The 27,183-nt window shown below is 41.7% G+C and overlaps 1 protein-coding gene across 5 annotated transcripts in view; it reads right to left on the reverse strand.

The window, feature by feature from the left end:
- STK32B (serine/threonine kinase 32B) overlaps window positions 1–27,183 on the reverse strand; it is a 389,829-nt gene that overhangs the window by 132,020 nt on the left and 230,626 nt on the right. For all 5 annotated transcript variants that reach the window (XM_069593237.1, XM_069593236.1, XM_069593240.1 and 2 more), the window contains one exon: window positions 10,494–10,667. In XM_069593237.1, the coding sequence (XP_069449338.1) occupies window positions 10,494–10,667 (174 nt within the window). The remainder of the gene's footprint in view (window positions 1–10,493; window positions 10,668–27,183) is intronic.

Raw genomic sequence — 27,183 nt, forward strand, 5'->3', positions numbered from 1 at the left:
TGCTTCATTTACTTTTTATGTGTTAATATTTAAAAGTTAAATTGTCCACAGAGAACATGAATGATGACTTCAAAAGGAAAGCCTGAAGAGCATATACTTTAAATAAATGAAAATCTTCAAGATAATCAGAGAATTATTTTTCAATTACACATTTTTGAATCATTTGAACTTTGCAACATGAACACATATTACCTGTTACAAATAAAATCTTGACTTAACCCTATTCTCCATAGCAAAAAACAAAATTTACTCCTTTCTTTTCTCAGTGTATTCAATAAAGTAACAAAATGTTGTAATAAGGAAGAACCTTTGTATTCTATTACAAGTTATTCACTAAAGGGATAGTTCCTATAAACTTAAAGTATAAATAATGGCCCATCTCTGGGAACCTTGTCTCCCAGGTAATGGGCATCAAGTTAAAATATCTTTCTGTAGCTCAGAGGAAATATTCTGACCAGGGCCACCTGTGAATGACTGCAGGAAGGAAGAAATTAACTCACTCTCTCTGGAGGCTTTAGAGACTACACCAAAGCCTTTGACTGTGTGGATCACAACAAACTGGAGAATTCTTCAAGAGATGGAAATACCAGACCACCTGACCTGCCTCCTGAGAAATCTTGTATGCAGGTCAAGAAGCAACAGTTAGAACCAGACATGGAACAACAGACTGGTTCCAAATTGGGAAAGGAGTACCTCAAGGCTGTATATTATCACCCTGCTTATTTAACTTATATACAGAGTACACCATGAGAAACACTGGGCTGGATGAAGCACAAGCTGGAATCAAGATTGCTGGGAGAAATATCAATAACCTCAGCTATGCAGATGACACCACCCTAATGGCAGAAATCGAAGAACTGAAGAGCCTCTTGATGAAAGTGAAAGAGGAGAGTGAAAAACTTGGCTTAAAGCTCAACATTCAGAAAACTAAAATCATGGCATCTGGTCCCATCACTTCATGGCAAATACATGGGGAAACAATGGAAACAGTGACAAACTATTTTGGAGGGCTCCAAAATCACTGCAGATGGTGACTGCAGCCATGAAATCAAAAAATGCTTGCTTCTTGGAAGAAAAGCTATGATCAACCTAAATAACATATTAAAAAGCAGAGACATTACTTGCCTACAAACTTCCATCTAGTCAAAGCTATGGTTTTTCCAGTAGTCATATATGGATGTGAGAGTTGGACTGTGAAGAAAGCTGAGCACTGGAGAACTGATGCTTTAGAACTGTGGTGTTGGAGAAGACTCTTCAGAGTCCCTTGGACTGCAAGGAGATCCAACCAGTCTATCCTAAAGGAGATCAGTCCTGGGTGCTCATTGGAAGGACTGGTGCTGAAGCTGAAACTCCAATCTTCTCCAAACTCCAACTTCTTTGGCCACCTGATGCAAAGAACTGACTCATTTGGGAAAGACCTCACGATGCTGGGACGGATTGAAGGTGGGAGGAGAAGGGGACGACAGAGGATGAGACGGTTGGATGGCATCACCTACTCGATGGACATGAGTTTGAGTAAGCTCCGGGAGTTGGTGATGGACAGGGAATCCTGGTGTGCTGCAGTCCATGGGGTTGCAAAGAGTCAACTGATCAGCTGAACTGGACTGAACTCTGGAAGCTGACCGGAATCAGAAATGTTTAATTTTATTCCCTTCTCGTTTAGTACAAAAGAAGCCTGAATTCTAACTCAGACAAGGTAGTCCTTTGGGACAGGAGTATTCCATCTTCTTGTGTGTGTCTTCCATCTTTATTTGCTCACTTTCTAAATAAAGTCACTATTTCTTGCCCCAACTTGTCTTTTGATTAAAAGACCTGTCATGCAGTGAGTAGTTGGAAGTAGGACATGGGAACTCACTCCAGTATTCTTGCTAGAAAATCTCATGGACAGAGGGCCCTAGCAGGCTACAGACCATGGGATCACAGAGTCAGACATGACTGAGCGATTGAGCATGCATGCTCGCATGTGGTGAGCAGTATGAGCTTGGACTTGATAACAAAATGATAAGCTATAAAACAGCATTGTATCCTTATCTTTTAGACAATTTGTAGAAATAAGAAATAACTTTGGAAAATTTGCTCTTCTCAAAAATAATGCTAGTTTAAAGAAAATTGCTTGCTATGTTTCAGGATTAAACTATTATCCTTCCTAAAGGTAAAAACAGAGGAAAAAAAAAGATTTCTGACAAAGATCATTAAAAAAAAAACTCAAATAAATTTTATAATTAGCTTTAATGATAGAAAGGGCTTCACAAATATTTGACGCATTAAGCAGATATTTTCTCACAGCTGAATACTTTCAATCAACAACTGCGAGGCAAAGAGGTAGATACTTTTCATACATCTACGAGATGCCTGTCTTGGAAAGGAAGCCTGTGAATCTGATGACGTGAAGGATCACTGAGATTACAAACCTTTGAGACTGTGAGTTCATTTGCATGTGATGCAGATTCGGGGCTGGAAGCAAAACAAAATGCACTGTATAAATAATCAGACTTCATTGAGAGATTTTTCCCAAGGGAGTGAAAGATACGGCCCTAGGGCTTTCAGGCATTTTCAGACAACAATTTGATAGAAGTAACCTCACTGGTGAAAATTTTTCTCCAAAAGAAGCTCGAGAATATTTCCCTTAAGCCACTTCAATTAGCATTTAGGTCTCTGCTCTGTTCTAAACAGTGAACAAGCTTGCTGTTTACCAGGTCATATTTGGATTGGATTGGATCTAAAATTACAAGATAGAGGAAAGAATTACTGGTGCTCTGAACCTCAGCTGAGCCATGAGCTCTCTTCAGATCAGTTCATTTTCCCCAAATTGATAGATGTAATACAACATCACCTGCCATTCATCAAGGAGACTCCGAGAAGCCTTTATTGTTCATATCCTTTATTTCTGTGATGAAAGGTAGTTATGTATCAAAAGAATTATGACTATATTTTGCAGTGAAACCGCGAAATTTTTAACATCAAACATGAGATTTCAAAGGAATCTCATGTTTGTGGCAAGCTACTTTGGGAAACTTTTGAGAGGCTGACTCTTCAGATATCAAGGGATATTTGGGCAGAAAAATTATAGGAAGCTGTGCAAGATATAGGTAGTGACCCACTGCATTTGAACTTGTGTTTTCAAGTAATTTCAAGTAAGGCATGTCTTTCCTCTCTTGAGTATTTCTTCATTGATTCAATATATAGTTATGGAGCACTTACCCTGTGCCAGACAGTAAGTCAGGTGTGACTTACAGGCTAGGGGCATCACTACTAGAAGCCTTCTTTGCTTCATGGCCACTGCTAGAATACAGCCTTCCTTGGGGGGTTGATGAGATCCATCTGTGCATATTGTTATTTTCAGATGTGGAAGCACCCTCCCTCATATAAGTGCTCTATCAACAGTTCAATGCATTTTGAAAGATAAGAAAGTCAGGAAAGAGCATGCTCATCAGTGTGAGGTCCAGGGTAGAACTGAGATCAGAGAGTCTCGGTTTGAAACCTGGCTTATGACCTTCCAGCTGTGTGTCAGGGGGCAAACTGTCCAATCACCATGACAAATGAGGATAATCATAGTATCTTGCCCTTGGACTGACATGAGAATTAAATGAGATGATATTTATATGTATATTAACATATGCACATGCACATATCTGCACATGCTAAGTTGCTTCAATAGTATGTGACTCTTTGTGACCCCATGGACTATAGCCTGCAAGGCTCCCCTGTCCATGGGATTCTCCAGGCAAGAATACTAGAGTGGGTTGCCATGCCCTCCTCCAGGGGATCTTCCTGACCCAGAGACCAAACCTACGTCTCTTACATCTCCTGTATTGGCAGGAGGGTTCTTTACCACTAATGCCACCTGGGAAGCCCGTATATATGCACACACATATGTGAACACACATATACACGTTTGTATGTAAGCATATATTCATATGTCTAGTTTAAGGTAGTGTTGACACATAAGAGTTTAATAAGCTTGATTCACTGGCGCTATTGTTACTCATCTGATTTTCTATGACCTGGCCCTTCTGGGTACCTAGTGACCAGTTCTGGCTGAACAGCCCTCCGGGGAGGGGCCTTCAGTGGAGGTTATTCTTGATTACCAGTTGAGCTAGGTCATTCCCAAAATTCAACCCATCAATGATTAACATCAGTGGGGGTCTCAGGACGTGCCCCCTACTGAGCAGACCAGTGCAGGCTTTACCCACTCAGATTTTCTCTAGGAGCCCATCTGCCCAGTGTCTCCTGCATTCCTCTTCTCTGAGTTAATGGTTATTTGTCCTACAAATCACAGATGCACGTCCCAGAGGAAGACTTGCCAGCCTCCTCGGTGCTCCCTGCCCTGCCCCCCACCTCAGTCTGGGCTGGGTGCCCTCTTCAGAGCTCCCTTCTGCCCCAGGACATGCGATGTCCTGTCCTGGGTACTCCCTCTGGACTGCAGTAATCTGGCCCCTAGGGGAGTGCCCCCTGCTGCAGGCAAATGGTCCCACTGGTCATTTTCCTCCCAGGGCTGGCATGCTTCTTAGCCCAGAGTGTTTTGGAAGAATGAAGAGCCAACTCAAGTGCTCTAAAAAGTAGATCTTCTTCTTTTTTTAATTTAAATTTATTTAATTGGAGGCTAATTACTTTACAATATTGCATTGGTTTTGCCATACAGCAACATGAATCTGCCACAGGTGTACACGTGTTCCCCATCCTGACCCCCCCCTTCCTCCTCCCTCCCTGTACCATCCCTCTGGGTCATCCCAGTGCACCAGCCCCAAGCATCCTGTATCCTGCGTTGAACCTGGACTGGCAATTCATTTCTTATATGATATTATACATGTTTCAATGCCATTCTCCCAAATCATCCCACCCTCTCCCTCTCCCACAGAGTCCAAAAGACTGTTCTATACATCTGTGTCTCTTTTGCTATCTCGCATAAAGGGTTATCGTTACCATCTTTCTAAATTCCTTACATATGCGTTAGTATACTGTATTGATATTTTTCTTTCTGGCTTACTTCACTCTGTATAATAGGCTCCAGTTTCATCCATCTCATTAGAACTGATTCAAATGTATTCTTTTTAGTGACTATGTAATACTCCATTGTGTATATGGACCACAGCTTAAAAAGTAGATCTTCTAATTGTTTTAAAACAATGATTTATTTTGAACCCACAGTGGTATTTCCCTGCTTCAGTGCTTTCAGACTCACTGGGTTATACTCTGAAATACCTTTTTAAAAATTTTTATTTATATTTTATTGACAGATAATAGCTTTATAGAATTTTGCTATTTTCTGTCAAACCTCAACATGAATCAGCCATTGGCATACATATATCCCTTTTATATTCTACAAATCCTCAACATCAGCCTCAAAGGATGGAGGTTTATCACCACTGAGAATAAATAAACACCTGGCTTCAAAGTCAACTCCTCAGATGAAAGGAAGAGGAATGAGGCATGTAAGGCCCCACCGCACCCCCTCTCAGGCACAGTTAAATCCTTTATGAACTTTTTCTCATGGAATTCGCATCAGAGCCCAGCAAAGCAGATGCCATCAGGCCCATGTTGCAGATTAGGAAAGGGAGGTCCGAAAAGTTAAGTCACATGTCCGAGTCCACCAAGACAGAAGATAAGAAATTGCTGGCAATTCAACTCAGGTTTGCATTTGTAGGATTCTACCACTTGCAAGTGTGGCTACTTGGGAAGAAGCAACATTCATCAGTCTGTATAAAATATGGCACTGAAAATGTCTTGTACGTACACAGTGGGGGACTTATAAGATCAGCTGCTGAATGAATGAAAAACATTGCCCAACACTGTCTATGCACGGTGAATACAGACGCACTTCATTTCAGGTCTGTGCACACACATACAGTGAAAAAGAGATTTGTTGAACCATATGGGAGAGGGAGAAAACCAGACTCAAATCTCTGCCAAGTCTGTAAGTTTACAAATGGTAAGGTAATTCCATTTACTTAGAGGATTTTTGAAAAACAATTTCCCTATACTGTTGGACAGCTCCTTTTCTCCAAGGTAGATTTAGAATCTGAGGACAGATGACCCCCAAAGAGAGCAACTTTAAAATATTTACTGAAATATAATGAAATGGTTCCAACAACCATGCTCTTTTTTTTTTTAGTTTGTGTGTGTGTGTGTGTGTGTGTGTGTGTGTGTGTGATGCAGACCATTTTTAAGGTCTTTATTGAATTTGTCACAATATTGCTTCTGCTTTATGTTTTTTGGCTTTGAGGCATGTGGACACTTAGCTCTCTAACCAGGGACAGAACCTGCACCTCTTGTGTTGAAAGGGGAAGTCTTAACCAGCGGAGTGCCATGGAAGTCCCCTAACCACCATGCTCTTACCTGACAGTTTCACTGTCGCCTGGTCTGTCTGCCCTGGGATGCTGGCCTCTGTCTCACCCAGGGCCACAAAGACTCAGTCTGGGGGGATGTAGGCGAACAGATCTTCCATTGCTATTCTATTGCACATCTACTGCACACTAGCAGAGCAATGGCTGTGAAAATTGGTGAATGACACTGGTACAAGAGATTGGTACAGAGCTCACTCCTTTCAATGCCTTCAAAGCAGCCCAGCCAGCCCACAGACTCTTCTCTGCTACTGAATGACCTTCTGTACCAAATATAGCACAGGGCTTACAAGCAGAGATTCTAGAGCCAGAATTCCTGGGGGCAAAAGAGAGTCTTCGACTGTGTGAATGAACAATGCGCCTCAGTAAACAGGCCGCATTTCATTGAGCATGCCCTTTACTCCCATATGGCTAAGGCTGCTGGGGCTATTACTACTACTTCTGTTACCATGGTGACTACTACAGCCTTGCCTCTTCCCCCTTCCTCTTTCTAAATACTTCTTCTCTTCCTCCTTCTTCTTCATTTGCATTTGGTCATGTTTGCTACTATTTGTGTCAAAATTATACATCTGAACAATTCCAAGAATCAAACTGTACTGAAAGTTTTGTTACAATTTTTAGCAACAATTCATATCACTTTCTCTCCCACTTCTCCCTCTCCATCCCATTCATCTGTCTCAGGCTATAATTTTGGTATTTAGCTCCTTATCTCGAAATGTATAGGACTCATTGACTTTTCAGTTTCCAGCTCTATCTACTGTCTTCCCACTGTGGATGAAAGAAAGAGTGTATAGCAGTCTTTTTCCTTTGTGTGTCCCCAAGAGACACACTCATCTCCCCACTCCCTCACTTCCCCAGTAGGGTATTAATATATTTTTCTGGTTAGGTCAGCTTTCAGGGTTTAGGGGATTATGACTAAGCTTGCTACACGAGATGCTTCATGTAGTAAATTGTATGATATCCAATGTCCTAGCTAACTCTTTGATTCCTTGGAGTTAAAAATTACCTTCTTTTTATTGTTGAGGTTTTTTCTCCTGACCTCATTTATTCAACTTCAGATTCTTAACCAAGTAAATAAATCTCTCAAGGCAGCCAGATATCTTAGCCATTTTTATCAGCTCACTCTTCCTAAAGAAGACTCTCTGAGGGTCTTTTGATCTGACTCCAATCAGAACTAGTCATGGTCTACACCTTAGGCACAGCTGACATTGATGACCCGCCCATCATTTTTAAGATATCTTATGCCTCTTTCTCTCCTTTGCTGGAGCTCCAGCTTTCCATATTCCATTTCTTCCTCCTTGATTTAGCCCTTCATTTTAGTAGACTCGATGGATGTGAGTTTGAGTGAACTCTGGGAGTTGGTGATGGACAGGGAGGCCTGGCGTGCTGCGATTCATGGGGTTGCAAAGAGTCGGACACGACTGAGCGACTGAACTGAACTGAACTGATGTCATTTTCTAACTACTTGAGACAAGATATATGAGAGATATACTTTTTGAGACCTTGAACTTGTAAAAACGTACATCTCAGATTTGATTGATTAGCACGTTTCCTCTACCTTCTAGTGATAGATAATCCCAAAGGATCCTGATTCCTCAGCCTTTATACTCTGTTCTTCTATGCAGACTTAGTGGCTTTGAAATTTTGTTTTGATTTATGTCTGTTTCTAGTCATTATCCTGTAGCCTTGGTGGACCCTTCAATCTGGAAATGCATATATTTCAGGTCTGAGAGACTTTCTTTATTTCATTGTTGATTTCTTCCTCCTATGAAGTGAAGTGAAAGTTGCTCAGTGGTGTCTGATTCTTTGCGACTCCATGGACTATACAGCCCATGGAATTCTCCAGGCCAGAATACTGGAGTGGGTAGCCATTCCCTTCTCCAGGAGATCTTCCCAACCCAGGAATCGAACCCAGGTCTCCCGCATCGCAGGCGGATTCTTTACCAGCTGAGCCACCAGGGAATGTTTTCCCACTTTTTCTTCACCCCCTCCATCCCTCCCTATTTTCTTTCTTTCTCTCTGTCTCTCTCTTTCTCCTTTTCTTCTTTCTCTGTCTGATATTGAACTTCCTGTTCTGGCCCTCTAATTCTCATATTTTTTTTCCCTTATTCTACTGCATAAGGAATATCCTTAACTTTGTCTTCCAGCACATCTTTTGAATATTTCATTTCTACTTTCATGTTTTTAATTTATGAGAACTCTGATCTGAAGTTTTTTCTTTGAATTTTACGTAAACATAGCGTTTATTTTACAGTTGCAAAAATATGTTCATTCCTCTGAAAATACCGAGCATGAATCTTTTGATAGTTCTTCCTCCTGGCAGAGTCTCTGTTTATTCCAAGCTTTTTCTCTTTTTCCAATTTGATTGCGTGGCTCTCATGTTAGAAGATTTCTCTGGATGTCTGATAATCTTTAGTCATCACTAACCTAGTTGGGAGCTTACAGCAAAGAAGCAGGCCTTGCTGACTGTGAACTACACTCCAAGGGAACTGGGGAACTTCTGATGTCATAATCTCTTTCCTCTTGGCTCAGCCACATCCCCATTGAAATCATTCCAGTGTCCAGCCTGGAAGCTGAAGTCTTGAGCCCAGCTGGAAGTGGGGTGGGTGTGGTATTTCAGCATCTGGTATGGATGCATCTAGTTAGTTGTGCTGCCTTCAGTACTGCATCCCAACTCAAGAGGCTTAATGTACTTCAGTTCAGACACTCTGTTTCACTCTCTTTAGCGAATAAGCCTTCAGTCTTCTGCTTGGAAGAGGAAGGGACAGACATCCAGTTATTCAGGATGGGCAAGCAGATTGGTGCTTTTTAAAATGTCTTAAAAGGATTTCAAACCCTGCACCACATTTTAGCCTCTCTTTTATCCTTTCTTCCTCCTTCTATCATTGTTGATGACTATTCATTCCTGAGCTTTTTAAGAGATTATTTAGCATCTATCAATCCATGGTTATTTCCAGACACAACTCAAAATTCAGCTTCTGGTGTCATAAGCCACTTACCACGAAACATCTTCTTTCCAATTTCCCCTGTGTTTTGCTATAGTCTCCTCTTTTTTCCATCTTTGTGAATTTACCATTTTTCAAACGTACTTCATTTCCATTTTATGGAGATTTTAGAAGTGAGAAAATGTAAGTGTGTGTGTGTGTGTGTGTGTGTGTGCGTGCATGCGCGCACGTGTGTGTGCTTAATCTTCCATTTTTACCCTGAAATTCAAGTCCTTGTCTTTCCCAAATCTTCCCAAATTGTACAAGTTAGAAGAAGACCCTCCAGGCACAATGCAAGACCATGGTGCACAGATCTGCAGCCACTCATGCCCCCTCCTCTGCGGTCAGAGAGAAGACTTCATTAAGGATCCCACTGCTGGACTTCCCTGGTGGCTCAATGGTAAAAATCCACCTGCCAGCACAGGAGATGCAGGAGAGGCAGGTTTGATCCCTGGGTTGAGAAGATCCCCTGGAGAAGGAGATCTTCCACCATGACCTGTGTTCTCGCCTGGAAAATCCCATGGACAGGACAGCCTGGTGGGCTACAGTCCACAGGATCACAAAAGACTCAGACATGACTTAGCGACTAAACAACAAGGATCCCATTGCTATCTGAAGCCTCTTGCTGGCCTCCTGCCTCTGCAGTCAAACTTACCTTACTCATCTGTGCTGTGCACAGGCAGGGAAAAGTCAAGGTCCTGAGGAAGCAGCGGAAACTCAGGGCTTATATCCAGAGCCCGAAGCCAGCACCAAAGCTTTGCAAGAGGAAGAAATCCTCCACGATGCACAGCATTGATTCCAAGGTATGGAAAGTAAGAGAGTAGAATCCCTCATGTTCCCAACTCATGCCATTCTTTCTAACCCGAGTCTGAACACTCCAGGCTCCCCAAGACATACCAGAATGGAAAAGCAAAGGGCAGCCACATCTCTAAGCAGTGGGTACCAAGAGAAGAGGGCACACGGGCAGTGGTGGTGTTTCACCTCAATGCAGGTGACAATGGAGTAGGCTGTCCACAGAGAAGGTATGAGCAATAATGATGTTGCTCTGCTTTTTATGATCTCCATGTACTGCCACGTCTAAAGAATGTCAGTGAGAAAATACTCTCCATGGCTGCAGACTGCTCCCATCACACCCCACCCCCTGGCATCCTGCTGGGGATGATGTTACCTGTGGATGATGTGGTACCGCTGCAGATACTCCAGGGCCAGGGCCAGCTCACAGATGTAGAGCTTCACGTCCCCTTCTGTGAAATGTACATTCTGCTGCAGGTGATAGCGCAGATCCCCTCCCAGCAGCAGGTCCACCACCATGAACATGTCCTCCTCATCCTGGAAGGAGTACCTAGGAGCACCGAGGAGCAGAGAAAGTTAGGGATGGAGATGTCTCCCATGCCCTCAAGACCAATGGCGCCATTTTCCAGAAGCGCAAGCTGAGGCTCAGAGAGAGGCACTGATGCTAAGTCACAGTGCCCTATGGTGAAGCACCAGTCCTCTGGCTCTGAGCTGACAAATGGCTCTTGAACCAATCCTGGTCTCCAACACATTACTGCACTTTTAGTGTGTGCTTTAAGTAGACATTGGCTGAGCACCAAAGAATTGATGCTTTCGAATTGTGATTTTGAAGCAGACTCTTGAGAGTCTCTTGGACTGCAAAGAGATCAAACCAGTCAATTGTAAAGGAAATCAATCCTGAATATTCGTTGGAAGGACTGATGCTGAAGCTGAATCTCCAATACTTCGCCCACCTGATGCGAAGAGCTGGCTCACTGGAAAAGAGCCTGATGCTGGGAAAGATTGAGGAGAAGCGGATGACAGAGGATGAGATAGTTGGACGGCGTCACTGACTCAATGGACATGAGTTTGGGTAAACTTTGGGAGATGGTGAAGGACAGGGAAGCCTGACATGTTGCGTCCATGGGTTGCAAACTGCCGGACGTGACTGAACAACAACAATGGACTTCAGTAAGGTCTCCAAAGCTGCAGTCTCCTCTCCACTCCATTCCCCTGTCCTCCCGACATGTGCCACTCCCCACGAGGAGCTTGTTTCTGCAGCCCTAGAAGGCAGTGATGCTCTGGCAAGAAACACCCAAGCTTTAAGGGAACTGGCAATTTCTACATGGATGGCTGCTTGGAACCCAGCTGGTGCTCAAGCTCTATGGGGAGACCACAAGAAGGAAAACCAAGGTGCTCCACTTGACAGCCTCAGCTGAGCACCCAGTGCCAGCCACCGCCAATCAGCAGCCTTGGGAGTGACCCTTTGGGAATTTGGATATTTTGCTATAGCCCCAGCTGACATCACGTGGGGCAGAAGAACCACCCTGATGAGCCCGGTCAATTCACAGAACATGAGATAATTAAGTGATTGTATTTTGAGCACTATGTTTTGGGGAGTATTTTTTCCCCAAAGCAGTAAGAAATGCACTTAGGCCTTTTATGGCTCGAAGAGACAACAGATAAACTCTAAGAATAGCGTCAAACAATTGTAAACTAGAATCACATCATAAAATGTTGTCACAATCCACATGGAACCATGGACTGTAATAAGGGCATTGCAGAATGACAGGATGTTGTTCTGGATGCTTAGATCTGTGTCTCAGATCCTTGACTATTATATCCTGGGCCAGTTGGGCTATCCCTCTTGTTGGACAGAAGAGGGAAGTAGGGCCTCAGTGAGCCAGTGTTAGGGTGAAAACAAGGACCCAGACCCCTCAGTCTTGCCTCAATTACAATTACCCACTGTTGGGATGCTGCTGCAGTTGCAACTGCTGTGTTGACCTGGGTGTGCAGACCAGGGGAGGGAACCTGATTCAGTCATAGAAGAGGTGACGGATCCTGTGCTTATGGGATGGAGAGCTCCAGAACTGGGAGGAACCTTAAATGCCATCTAGTCCCATATGACAGAGATTGGGAGCCAGAGAGAGCAAAGAAGTGGCTGGTTTATGATCGAAATATCTGGTCTTCTTTCTATGCTTGTCAATAAAGCTTTATAATTTTCTACTTAAAAGCCTGGCATGTATGCATTTTTATTATGATATTTTTATTATCATCGTTGTTATTATCACACTTCATTATTGTTTTTTTAATTTATTCTTAATTGGAGGATAATTGTTTTACAATATTGTGTTGGTTTCTGCCATACATCAGCATGAATCAGCCATAGGTATACATATGAAACCTCCCTATTGTTATGATGTTTTAAAATAGATTGTATTTGCAAAGATAGTCTTTTAAAGTAAGATGTACTCACAGGTCACTGCTAGGGGAAGATGTACTCTGGAATTGCTTTTGTTTATCTTGAATCTAGCAGCTTGGCTGACCTCTTAGTTATAATACTTTTCTAACATTTTTTCCACTTGTGAAAGTGTTAGTTGCTCAGTCATGTCCAATTCTTTGTAACCCCATGGATGGGAACCCACCAGGCTCCTCTGTCCATGGGGATTCTCCAGGCAAGAATACTGGAATAGGTTGCCATTCCTTCTCCAGGGGATCTTACTGACCCAGGGATCGAACTCAGGTCTCCCGCATTGCAGGCAGATTCTTTACTTCTTGAGCCACCAGGGAAGCCCCACTTTTTCCACTTATTACATGAAGATGATGATTCTTCCACAACAACTGCCATGTTCATATATCCTTGCAATCCTTATGCCCCTTGCTTCTTTTTCCTTATTTTATTTTACTATCCAGGGCCTCCAGTAAAACACTGATTATAAGAGGTGAGATCGTGCATTTTCATTTTGTTCTGGAATTTAGTAAACTCTATTAAATAAATTGTTTGCTGTAGATATTTGGTGAATAACATTTTTTTTTTTTTTTTGGCCACACATGTGGCTCTTAGTTCCCTGACTAGGGACTGAACCTGCGCCTCCTGCATTGGGAGTGTGGAGTCTTAACCACTGGACGACTGCCACTGGATAACATTTATCCAGTTAAGAAAGTTGCTGTCTAGACTGCTAAGAAATTTTATTGAATGGGTTCAGAGGCTTTTTTTTAGCATTAAAATGTCTTTGCATTTCTAAACTAAACCTTACTTGATAAACACACTCATATATGTATATCTAAGTAAATAAGACACACATATATGTCTCTATTATATATAACGTGTATATAATAAATATACACATCATATAGAAGTATACTATATATAACATATACTATATATACTTTTTAAAACTGGATTCATGTTTTTCATTTAGGATTTTTGCATCAAGTGTTACAATTGACACTAGCTCAAATTTTCCTACCTTTGTCCTGACCCATTTTGGTATCATGGTAATACTGACTTTGTATGATGAAGTGATTTTTTTTTTTTGGTCTATGTTCAAGAAAAGTGCGTAAGAGACACCATTCGGTTGCAGAATGTATGGTCTCAAAACACCCTGCATTCCCCTATTTCTAGTTCATGTGGGATTTTCCCTCCTCACTTAAGGTGTACCTGTTGGATGTCTAATGATTCCTGCTTCTTCTTCTCAACAAAGAGAGGAAAAATGACTAGGAAATTTACACACCTCTATTGCACTCATTTCATATGACAGTAAGGTAATGCTCAAAATTCTCCAAGCTAGGCTTCAAGAGTATATGAACCAAGAACTTCCAGATGTTCAAGCTGGATTTAGAAAAGGCAGAGGAACCAGAGATCAAATTGCCAACATCCATTGGATCATAGAAAAAGCAAAAGAATTCCAAAAAAGATCTACTTCATTGACTACACTGAAGCCTTTGACTGTGTGGATCAGAACAAACTATGGAAAATTCTTTAAGAGATGGGAATACCAGACCACCTGACCTGCCTCCTGAGAAATCTGTATGCAGGTCAAGAAGCAACAGTTAGAACTAGACATGGAACAACAGACTGGTTCCAAACTGGGAAAAGAGTATGTCACGGCTATATATTGTCACCCTATTTTTTTAAATTTGTATGCAGAGTGCATCATGAGAAATGCTGGGCTGGATGAAGCACAAGCAGGAATCAATGTTGCCGGGAGAAATATCAATAACCTCCGATATGCAGATAACACCACCCTTATGCAGAAAGGGAAGAAGAACTAAAGAGTCTCTTGAAGAAAATGAAAGACAAGAGTGCAAAAGTTGGTTTAAAACTCAACATTCAGAAAACTAAGACCATGGCATCCAGTCCCATCACTTCATGGCAAATAGATGGGGAAACAGTGGAAACAGTGTCAGACTTTATGTTTTTTGGGCTCCAAAATCTCTTCAGATGGTGACTGCAGCCATGAAATTAGAAGATGCTTACTCCTGGGAAGAAAAACTATGACAAACCCTAGACAGCATATTAAAAAGAAGAGACATTACTTCGCCAACAAAGGTCTCTCTAGTCAAAGCTATGGTTTTTTCAGTAGTTGTGTATGGATGTGAGAGCTGGACCATAAAGAAGGCTGAGTGCTGAAGAATTGATGCTTTTGAACTGCGGTGTTGGAGAAGACTCTCAAGAGTTCCTTGGACTGCAAGGAGATCAAACCAGCCAGTCCTAAAGGAAATTGACTCTGAATATTCATTGGAAGGACTGATCCTGAAGCTGAAACTCCAATGCTTTGGCCACCTGATGTGTAAAACCAATTCATTAGAAAAGACCCTGATGCTGGGAAAGATTGAGGGCAGGAGGAGAAGGGGACTACAGTGGATGAGACGGTTGGATGGCATCACCGAGTCAATGGACATGAGTTTGAGCAAGCTCCAGGAGACTGTGAAGGACAGGGGTGCCTGGACTGCTGCAGCTCATGGGGTTGCACAGAGTCAGACATGACTGAGGGACTGAACAACAACTGGCCACTGGTGTTGGTTCATCAGGCCCCCTTGTGGATGCTCTTGTAATCAGCGTGTGGACACTGAAAGAAAAATCTCTTCCTCTAGGTGTGCTTGGCCAGAAGCTGTAACTGTGAGACTGTCTAGACCCTGTTGCCCAAACGAAGATAAGACCCACCTGAAGCTGCAGGGAGTTGAGCCAGGCTGAGATCTAAGTACAGGGAGAGACCCTGCTGGAGGTGTGGGCTCCAGCCCAGGCAGAAGAGTGGTCTGTCCCTGAATTTCATGTTGACATGGACAATGGCTGTACTTTTTGATTAAAGCTGCTTAACATTGTGCTTCATTCACTTGGAACTGAAAGAGTCATTTGATGAATCCTTCTACTTATTTGCTACTGGAGAGAAAGGTTTAGATGCTCAAAAAGCAATGATAGGAATCAGCTATAATATGCCTCCTACAGATCCTCAATTTATATTCCAATAGTTGATGGACTATTGAAACGCTATGTTAATAACAGTGAGTTCTGCACTCTCAATTCACAGCTAAACAGTCAAAGGGCATCTCATTCAATATTCCATCAGAACTGTTTGGAAGAGCGACATGAATTTTCAGGAGAGAAATACGCAGAGTGGAATGAATTCTAAAGAGGAAATTCAAAATGCAAAGAGAACGATAATTTAGGCAATAACTCTGGTTACAGCTTTTTCTCACTGCGGATCCTTTGTCACCTGGGCCAAGGACTCTGCATTCCCCAGGAGTCTCAATGCCATTATCTGAGAACAGAGAATGACCTCGCATTGATCTCCCTGTGGTTTCGTGCTGTTCTACAGCTCTGTGCTGTTGTCTCTTTTGCTTCTTCTTGGATTGGAATTACAATTACGTTCTCATGATACTGTTGCATATTGTCATGGAAATGATGGAGATCAGGAATGAGAAGTCAACACTGGATTACAGTAACAGTGACCATGGAGAAATCAACATTCAAGATCAAAGAAGGTCAGGAGCTAGAAAGGCATCAGTCTGGGCCTGGACATTGACCCAGGCCACCATGGTGGCTCAGTGGTAAAGAATCCGCTTGTCCGCGCAGGAGTGGCGGAACACGCAATTTTGAGCCCTTGGTGGGGAGATCCCCTGGAGAAGGAAATAGTAACCTGCTCTAGTATTCCTGCCGGGTTAATCCCACAGACAGAGGAGCCTGGCAGGCTACAGTCCATGGGATCACAAAGAGTCAGGCGTGACTGAGCGCGAACACACGGCATGAAGAACCCCATTCTGTTGTTTTTTTTTTTTCAAAGCATTTGCTACCTTATTCCAAAATAGATTAAAAGTGACTCGCTAAATACATGTAACATAATGCAATTGAAAATAAGTAAACTATCGGTCAAGTCAAAGAGTAAAAAAGAAAGCCAAGAAAATGGATGCGGGCAAAAATACCCCAATTCATGCTCAAAGAACCTGCCTGCTTGCCAGAAGTGGGTCATCAATGGGTCTCTAACCTTCCCCAGCAATCAGAACAAAGTGAGGAACACGACCAGCTCCATGATTCAAGGGTCAAGGTGAAAAAACAAATCACTTGTTTACTTTTATGATTCATATGTTTATTACTGGTACAGAAGCCAGAGGGACATCTCTCCCACTGGCTTCTTACAAATGTGGCATTCTGTAATGTGTGATCAATGAGCTACATGCAATTGTTCTGTGGACTTCTTTGGTTGTTCAGTGGCTAAGACTCTGTGGTCCCAAAGCAAGAAGTCTGGGTTCAGTCCCTGGGCAGGGAACTAGATCCCACATGTCGCAACTAAGAGCTTACATGCTGCCACTGTAAGATCTTGTATGTCACAATTATGACCTGGTGCAGCCAAATAAAAAGTAAATAATAAAAAATAATAAAATAGCTCTGAACAGAGTCACAAGTTTAACGGGAGATTTTTTTGTATGATGTTCCTCAGTGTAGGCTGAATGTGTCAAAGCCCATGTCCATAAAAACAGTGCTTCGTGGGGCAATAGCAAGGTGGTCTGGGCAGCATGATCATGGATGAACTTTCTTAATAAAAGAAATGATGGCAGGTGGCCTCAGGGACTACTTTACAAATGTGAGCGCATGCACACACCAACAAAGACTCTGCAGGCTTCTACCATACAGCCAGCCCTGTGCCAGAAGCTGGGGTTCAGCGGGAGAAGTTGCCCCAGATGTCTCCCCTGAGTTTGGGATAGCCATAAGGGGTCTGGAGTTCGATGCTCCACGCCAGGAAAAGTGCCCCAGGTGATCCATTGCTGCATTTCCATTTCTTGCCCTTGGCCATGAACCTACAGTCCCAAGGAGACTCTTTGTTGTCACTGTCATCCCTAACTGATCACTCACAATGTTTTCCAATCCTGCCTTTCTACTCTTTTTCATCCATCATCCTCTTTCCAGTTTAGAGCAGTAGCTTCCAACCAGGGGCACCTTTGCTCTCATGGGGACATTTGACAACATCTAGAGACATTTTTGGTAGTTACAACTGGGGGAATGGGTGCTACTGGCCTCTACTAAGTAGAGGCCAAGGTTGCCGTTAAACATCCTGCAATGAACTGGACGGCCCCATCACAAAGTGTGACCTGGCCCCAAATGTCCTCAGCACCAAGGCAAAGAAACCCTGGTTTAGATAGATGCACCCCTTTTAGGGGGCTTCCCTTGTGGCTCAGCTGGTAAAGAACCCACCTGCAATGCAGGACACCTGGGTTTGATCCCTGGGTTGGGAAGATTCCCCGGAGAAGGGAAAGGTTACCCATTCCAGTATTCTGGCCTGAAGAATTCCAAGGACTATACAGTCTGTGGGGTTGCAAAGAGTCGGACATGACTCTTAACCTGGAAGACTGAGTTGGGCGACCCTTTTTATGTCCCTGTGTACCCTGTGCTGCCCACTGTGTGCCAGGCACTGCTCCATGTACCCTGTGTCTATTAACTCATCGCATCCTCTCAACAGCCCTTGGAGGTAAGTGTTACCATGAGCTGCCTTTGGCAGATGTGGACACACTGAGACTCAGAAAGATGAAGGACTATTTTCCAACTGACCCAGCCAGGAAACGGCAGAGCTGCGAGTTGAACCAAGATGATTTCTCCACCCCCAGATTCTAGAATTGTTGTGGGAAGTAAGGTCTGGCTGCTTGCCGCTTGAAAGCCAATCAAGAAGCAAGATAGGTGGAAAAGAAGTTTGTTTTATTTTGGACGCCAGTAGCTGGGGGAAGGGCGAGCTCATGTCCAAAGGCGAATTCACGTCCAAAGATGAACTTATGTCCAACAATCAGTGGGCAAGAGCTTTTGAAGGCAGTGCAGTGGGAGGCTGAGGGGGCTACATGTAGAAACAGCACAGTCAATTCTTGACATCTTGAAATCGGTCACGTGGTGGTCTGGTCAGTCATCTTGATTGTTTTAAGCAGTGATTGGTTTTCAGGGTTCCAGGGTCAGTTTGTCCCTATTTCCTTGAGGTCAATTCTTGGAACTGTGGCAGCTTATGTGAGGGCTATATTCTGGTCATCATGTGTTAACTTCTTCTACCTGGTCGGGGTTTAAGTAGCTACAAGACAGCTCAGCTCAGAATATTATCTACAGCCCTTGACAAGGAACTAAAGTCCTTGATTTTGTATAATGACTATCATTTTGCCCCGTTTGACTGCTTTCCTTGGTGTCTTCATTCTCTCACTTCTCTGGTTAAACTTACTCTTTGGCTAAAGTGTTTCCACAGACAAAAGGCAGGCTGAGGACATGGTGCCGAAGGACCATAGGGTCCTGCTCCATTTCAGAATCCCTGCTCAGGGCTCTGGTGGCACTTTCCTTGTGGCACAGGGACCCCCTCTCTCCTGGTCTCTTCTCCCCACCAGACAGCCAGCTGTCTGGCACAGGGACCAAGCTGTTTGTAGCTTTGTGACCTTGCATTTAGCCCATAACCTGGAGCATCAGACACACTCAAGAATGAATGAATCATAAACACCCCAAGGACCCATAGTCTACGTGGCACATCAGTCTGTCAATTTCATGCCGAAGCTTGAGGAAGCGGGGAGACAGTACAGAAAGAAATATGGGAGGTGGTGGGTTGATGGGAAAGGAAAGCTTCGTGTCGGGCACTGGTCTCTGCGTGATGTTTACATCATTGCTTCCAGGAGCTTCTTGTCCTCCACACTCCTCCCCACCTGCCAGCTGCACAGCAGGTTTTACAGACTCTAAAGTACCGTCTCTGTGCGTCAGTGCAGAACCCTGTTCTTGTGACTTAATGGTTTCATTTAATTTGTAAATTAAATTTGTGCTTGCTCCTGCTTTCTTCTAAAGGTTTTGCAGTGCCTAACAAAGTAAGACTGATGGAGAGGGAAAATCTGGAATGAAGGAGAGGCGAATGGTGTGTTCATGTGGACAAACTGATTGTGAGCATGGTTCCACCTCCTTTGCAGGGCACGGCAACAAGGCAGGGCAGAATGGACAATCTGTGCTCACTGTCTGAATGAGATGGAGCCAAACCTCTCCCCTTGGGCTGAATTCCAAAAGAAATGTATAATTTGCATTCTTTACAAAGGGGCATGGAGTAAGAAAAAGGAAGTGAATAATGGTAATTCATACTAGTAGAGTGTGTCCTCTGTATATCTCTGTATTCCTGGGAGATATTGGTCCTTTCTCTCACTGCACTATCTTTATCTGCCTTTGGTATCAGGGCAATACAAGTTCATAAAATGAATTGGGAAGTGTTCATTTCTCTTCTATTTCCTAGATTTCCTGGAAGAGATTGTATAAAATAGGTATTAGTTCTTTAAATATTTGTTAGAACTCTCTAGTGAAACTATCTGGACATGGAATTTCATTCTTCAGGAGCTTTTAAATTATGAATTCAGTTTATATAAAAGTGATAGGATTATTTAATTTTTTCTTGCTTAAGTGTTGGCAGTATGTAGATTTTGAGAAATTGCTCCATTTCTCCTAAACTGTCAAATTTATGAGTATAAAGCTTTTCACAGTATTCCCTTATTATCCTTTTAATGACTGAAGAATCTTTAGGGATGCCTCTGTTTTATTCCTGATTTTCATAATTTGTATCTTCTCGTAGTTTCTATTTGTCAGTCTTGCTAAAGTTTCATCAATCTTTTTTCTGAAGAACAAGCTTGCTGTTCCATTGATTTTTTTTTCTATTGCTTTCTTCTTTTCAGTTTCATTGATTCCACTCTATTATTTCCTTTTTTCTTTCTTTGGGTTTATTTTTCTAATCATTTTTTTAGTTTTTTGAGATGAAAAATAGATCAAAATTTGAGACCTTTTCCCTTTTCTAATGTAAGCATCCAGAGCTATAAATTTATAAACCATCATAGCTTTAGCTGAATCCTACAGATTTTGTGTTTTCATTCACACTTGTATGTATCTTTATCTCTCCTGAGGTCTCTTCTTTAACCCAAGAATTATTAGAAGTCTGTGTTTAATGAACAAGTGTCTGGAGATTTTCCTACAGTCCTCCTGTGAGTATGGTCCAGTGTGGTTGCTTTACGGTCATAGCGCATGTTCTTTTATGATTTCATTTTTTAAAGTTTGTTGAGGTTTGTTTTATGAACCAAGAACCAGATATATTATTTGTGAACTTTCCACGGACACTTGAAAAAAAAGTCCTCTCTGCTGTTACTTGTTGAAACGTTCTACAAATATCAGTTAGGTACTCTCGGTCACGGTGAAGTTCATCCTTTTATATCTTTGCTGACTTTCTGTCTAAAAGTTCTATCAACTGCTAAGACGCCCCCAGGCATAACTGTGGGTTTTTCTGTTTTTCCTTCCAGTGCTATTAAATTTTGTTTCATGCATTTGGGAATTGTGATGGTTGACTCATCTATAACATTATTTGAATCATCTTAATATCATGCCCTATATCATATTACCATGTATAAATTTCATTTTCTATTTATAAATATTATCTATTTCCTACTGAGTCTCAGCACAGCTGGTTTTACTTGCCCCTTGTTATAAGTAATGCTGCAGTGATGCTCTCTACATATTTCTTCTTATGCTCACAGGCAGAAGATGGCTTGTTAAACAAATGCACTGAGTACCAACCGTATGTCAGACACTGGTCTAGGTGCTGTGGATATGTAAGTAAACAACAGAAATCACGTCCTTCAAGTCCTGTCTCTGTGGGATTACGTAAAAGTGAAGTAAGCAACCAGCACAGAGGGAAGCACATAGAAAGCCTTAAGGCGAATTAGCTATAACAATGAGCAGCTAAAAGAATAAAGCTAACATTCTGATGCTAAATACATGGAATGATGAATGTGTATCACAGTCTTACTCTTGCAATCCTCACAATAACTCCAGAGGAATATACAATTATACCTATTTTGTGCGTGCTCACATGTGTGATAAGTTGCTCAGTCGTGTCAGACTCTTTGCGACCCCATGGACTGCATGCAGCCCACCAGGCTCCCCTGTCCATGGGAATTCCCAGGCAAGAAAACTGGAGTGGGTTGCCATTTCCTCCTCCAGCGATCGAACCTATGCCTCCCGCATCTTCTGCACTGCAGGAGGATTCTTTACCACTGTGCCACCAGAGCAGAGCTCACACCTATTTCACTAAGCCCAAACAAGCACCTAGAAAGTTTACCTTATTTAAAGTCATACACTTGATTTATTTTTTAAAAGGAGGAGGGGCATATTAACCAGTGGCAAATGGGAGGTTTTTCAGTAAACGGTTCTGCATCAATTGTATGTCTATGAGGAGAAAAATGAATTGTGACAGACTGCATATCACACACACCTAAAAATTTCAGAACGACTGTAAATCTTAATGTACGATACAAAACAGTGAAATTTCTAGGGAAAAAAAAACATATAGGAGAAGAGTACAGGGAATAAAGACTGATGGCTAATAGATATTAAATGTTTTTTAGGGATGACAGAAATGTTCTAAAATTAGATTGTGGTGATGGTTATGCAACTTGTGAATATATTTAAAACTACTGAATTGTGCATTTAAAATTGTGCATGTGCAAATTTTATAGCATGTGAATTTATATCTCAATGAAACTGTTATCAAAAAAGCAATGTACACAACAATGTTTAGTATACTAAGCCATTTTTTTAAAAAAAGGAAATAATATATGGGTTATTTATGCATACATAAAAGATCGCTGGAATTATAAGACTGACAACTATGATCTGGGCAGGATCACTTGATGGCCTGGTTTTAGGACTAGAAGAAGGAATTTTCACTATTTATCCTTTGGCATGACGGTTAGTAACACCGACATAAATATGAGCAAACTCTGGGAGATAGTGGAGGACAGAGGAGCCTGGTGTGCTGCAGTCCATGGGGTCGCAAGGAGTCAGTTAGCAACTGAACAGCAATAACAAATTATGAACCATATGAAAATACCTATTCAAAGGTGAATAAAATTAGCTTAACTTCATACATTTAAAGTGAAAGAAAAAAGGGCAAGAGATTTGAAGAGTTGCTTGAACAAAAGGAGGGATATACAACTATTATATATACAAAATATATAAAGAGTTCAGCCGCATTAGAGAAGTGCAGATCAAAATGAAAATGTGGTTTCTCATCTACCCAACAAAACGGCTAAAATAAGAACTAGGGACAATAGCACAAGTTGCTGGCTCTGTAACAGGCCTACCTGTCATACACTGCTGACTGTAATCCAAATTAGCCAAATACTTTGGAAAAGTACTTAGTAGTATCTACTCTGAGTATCTATGGTACTCAGGCTGAGTATCTACTCTAGCAAAGTAATGCTCAAAATACTCCAAGCCAGGCTTCAACAGTACATGAACCGTGAACTTCCAGATGTTCAAGCTGGATTTAGAAAAGGCAGAGGAACCAGAGATCAAATTGCCAACATCCGCTGGATCATAGAAAAAGCAAGAGAGTTCTAGAAAAACATCTACTTCGGCTTTATTGACTACGCCAAAGCCTTTGACTGTGTGGATCACAATAAACTCTGGAAAGTTCTTCAAGAGATGGGAATACCAGACCACCTGACCTGCCTCCTGAGAAATCTGTATGCAGGTCAAGCAGCAATGGTTAGAACTGGACATGGAACAACAGACTGGTTCCAAATCAGGAAAGGAATACGTCAAGGCTGTGTATTGTGACCCTGCTTATTTAATTTATATGCAGAGTACATCATGCAAAATGGATGAAGCACAAGCTGGAATCAAGATTGCTGGGAGAAATATCAATAATATCAAATATGCAGATGACACCACCCTTACGGCAGAAAGAGAAGAGAAACTAAACAGGCTCTTGATGAAAGTGAAAGAGGAGAGTGAAAAAGTTGGCTTAAAACTCAACATTCAGGAAACTAAAATCATGGCATCTGGTCCCATTACTTCATGGCAAATAGATGGGGGAAACAATGAAAACAATGACAGATTTTATTTTGGGGGGGCTCCAAAATCACTGCATATGATGACTGCAGCCGTGAAATTAAAAGACGCTTGCTCCTTGGAAAAAAAAAACTATGACCAACCTAGATAGCATACTAAAAAGCAGAGACATTACTTTGCCAATAAAGGTTCGTCTAGTCAAAACTATGTTTTTTCCAGTAGTAATATATGGATGTGAGAGCTGGACTACAAAGAAAGCTGAGCACCAAAGAACTGATGCTTTTGAACTGTGGTGTTGGAGAAGACTCTTGAGAGTCCCTTGGACTGCATGGAGATCCAACCAGTCTATCTTAAAGGAGATCAGTCCTGAATATTCATTGGGAGAACTGATGCCTAAGCTGAAACTCCAATACTTTGACCACCTAATGTGAAGAAGTGGCTCACTGGAAAAGACTGATGGTAGGAAAGATTGAAGGCAGGAGGAGAAGGGGATGACAGAGGATGAGATGGTTGGATGGCATCACAGACTTGATGGACATGAGTTTGAGTAAGCTCCAGTTGGTGATGGACAGAGAAGCCTGATGTGCTGCAGTCCCTGGGGTCGCAAAGAGTCAGACATGACTAAGTGACTGAACTAAACTAAACTTAGGTTGAACACGGTTTCCCTGGTGGCTCAGTGGTAAAGAATCCACCTGCCAATGCAGGAAATGTGGGTTCGATCCCTGGTTTGGGAAGATCCCCTGAAGAAGGAAACAGCAACTCACCCTAGTATTCTTGTCTGGGTAATCCCAATGGACAGAGGAGCCTGGGAAGCTGCAGTCCAGGGGGTCACAAAGAGTTGGACATGACTTAGTGACTAAGTAACAACTCAAGCTGAACAAAAACATGACCAGTTATCCAACAATTGTTTTCTTCTGCAGATATCCAGCAAAGACATTCACCTGCATATACAAAAATACATGCACCAAAATGTTTACACCAAGAGTTTTGATTATGAATGTATTAGTTTGCAGGGATACCATAACAAAACACCATAAACAGGGGTGGAGTGGGGTGAGGATTTAAAAGACAGCAATTTACTCTCTCACAATTTGGCAGGGTTGAAAGTCCATCAAAGTGTCAACCTGGGGCCTCTCTCTTGGGTTTGCTGATGGCTGTCTTCTCCATGTGTCCTCATATGATTGTCCCTCTGTGTGTGTCTGTGTCCAAATTTCTTCTTCTTATAAGGAGATCAGTCCAATGGATTAATATTCACTTTAATGACCTAATTTACCCTTAATTACTTATTCAAAGACCCCCCACCCTGTCTTCAAACACAGATTCTGAGGCACTGGGGATGGATTTCAACACATTTATTTTGAGTGGACACAATTCAGCCCCAGGGAATCTGTTATCTATTCACAGATTCATTTGCCACTTGGGCCTTCTCTTCTGTGCATCCTGTTGTTATTCATCATCCATTTATCTATGGAATGGTTTGATTCTCTAATTAGTCGTGTGTGTGTGTTAGTTGCTCAGTTGTGTCCAACTCTCTGCAACCCCATGGACTATAGCCATCCAGGCTCCTCTGTCCATGGAATTCTCCAGGCAAGAATACTGGAGTGGGTAACCATTCCCTTCTCCAAGGGATCTTCCTGACCCAGGGATCAAACCTCCTTCTCCTGCATTGCAGGCAGATTCTTCACCTGATTCTGAGAAGCCCTAGTTATTTGTAGGCACTGTTTACACATTGGAGACTAAACTTTTGACATGTATATCTGCTGATAATACCTTCTCTCAACCAGTGTTCTGACTATTCACTTTGTTTCCTGCAGGGATCTATTTCCATGCAGCAGCTTAAACTTGTTAATTGTATCTTATTTTCTGTCCCTTTGATCTATCTCCACATGAGACAGCTGAAAGTCTCTCATCAAATGTTTGATTTGTTATATTTCCTTATGATTCCAGCAATTTTTGCTTCACATATTTTTCAATTTTGTATCAGCATACAACTTCAGAGATGTGAATTTTTCTTATCATTTTGTAGTTTATTCTCATTACCCTGAAAAAAATTTTTTCCTGTAATGTCAATTTTGACCTATATTCTTTTCCTGATCTATCTATCTTTTTATATCTCATTATATATAGTTTTTCACTATCTATCTTCATGTTTTTTGCCACATTCTTATAAATAGGCCATGCATAGATTTTTTTAAAATATCCAGACTGACAGTGTGACTATTATTTAGTGAGAACAGTATGTTCACCCCTATTACAGTGACTGATATTACTGCTATCTTTATGTGCAGTGGTTTCTGTCTACCATGCTTTTCTCCTCTTCAAGTTCATTGATTCAGTTTCTTTAATTCCCCTCTCGGCTGTTTCTAAACTTTTAGCACTTACGTTTAAATTTTAACATCTACATCATCTTACTTAGCAAGGTATTGAATTAAACAATATTTCTACTTTCTTCGTAAAAAACATAGAAGTAGTATGTTTTACTATGATCACCACTTTTTATATATCCTTTATTGTTACCTAGTTTTTAGAATTAAATTTTATTTATGTTAATCTTGTTCAATTTTGTCACTTATATGTATACATATATTCTTTGAAATATTTTAAATATAATACAATATATTTTATATATAATAAAATGTATATTATATACACAATTATTATATATATGTAATATATACATATAAAACACATGTACCTGTGGCTTGTAAATAATAATTCAATAAACTCTATAGCTACTACCCAAATTAAACAGAACCTGATTCTGAAAAGACGGTGGAGAACACCAGGAACTTATTCCCACCTCAACAACAACTACACTGGTAGAATGTCTGATGCAATTATTTTGGAAATCTGGAGTCTGACGAAGGCTTACAACTTTCAAGGAAAGGCCTGGATTGAAGTTAATTATGGTTAACCTCAGTGCTTAGTACAGCAGCAGCTACCCATCTCTCAGTCCCAGGCCCAGAGCAGGCAGCTATTCTTGTGTTCTAGGAGCAGCCGGTACACAACTTGCAGAAGGCAGCGTGGGCCAAAAGGACCCTGACCTTCAAATATTGGAGATCTGTGACCTGACTGCTAACTGTTGCTTGGGGGCGGCATTGCTGTTGTATCTCCCCTTATTGTTGTGAACTCCTCCCCCTGAAGTGGCTGAAGTGACCTTCAGGGGACTTAAAGGGCTTGTACCCATTTCACCCCACTTTCATTTTTCTCTTTTCCTCTTTTGGGAATCAGATATTAAAGACTAGTACATTTAAAACCACATTTATGGGGAAAATTAGAAATTCACCATGCATGCACAGGGAAAAGCACAGTTTCAGGAAAAAAAAAAAATTAAGAAGACCTAAAGTTTACACCTCAGGCTGATCCCTGGCACAGGGACAACAATCAAAATTTTATTTTATTTTATTTTTTATTTTTATTTTTTAAATTTTAGTTTTTTATTTTTTAAATTTTAAAATCTTTAATTCTTACATGCATTCCCAAACATGAACCCCCCTCCCACCTCCCTCCCCATAACATCTTTCTGGGTCATCCCCATGCACCAGCCCCAAGCATGCTGCATCCTGCGTCAGACATAGACTGGCGATTCAATTCACATGATAGTATACATGTTAGAATGTCATTCTCCCAAATCATCCCACCCTCTCCCTCAGTTCTGATGAGATGGATGAAACTGGAGCCGATTATACAGAGTGAAGTAAGCCAGAAAGAAAAACACCAATACAGTATACTAACACATATATATGGAATTTAGGAA

The sequence above is a fragment of the Ovis canadensis genome, chromosome 6 (assembly GCF_042477335.2).
Source record: "Ovis canadensis isolate MfBH-ARS-UI-01 breed Bighorn chromosome 6, ARS-UI_OviCan_v2, whole genome shotgun sequence".
In the NCBI taxonomy this organism is placed as follows: domain Eukaryota; kingdom Metazoa; phylum Chordata; class Mammalia; order Artiodactyla; family Bovidae; genus Ovis; species Ovis canadensis.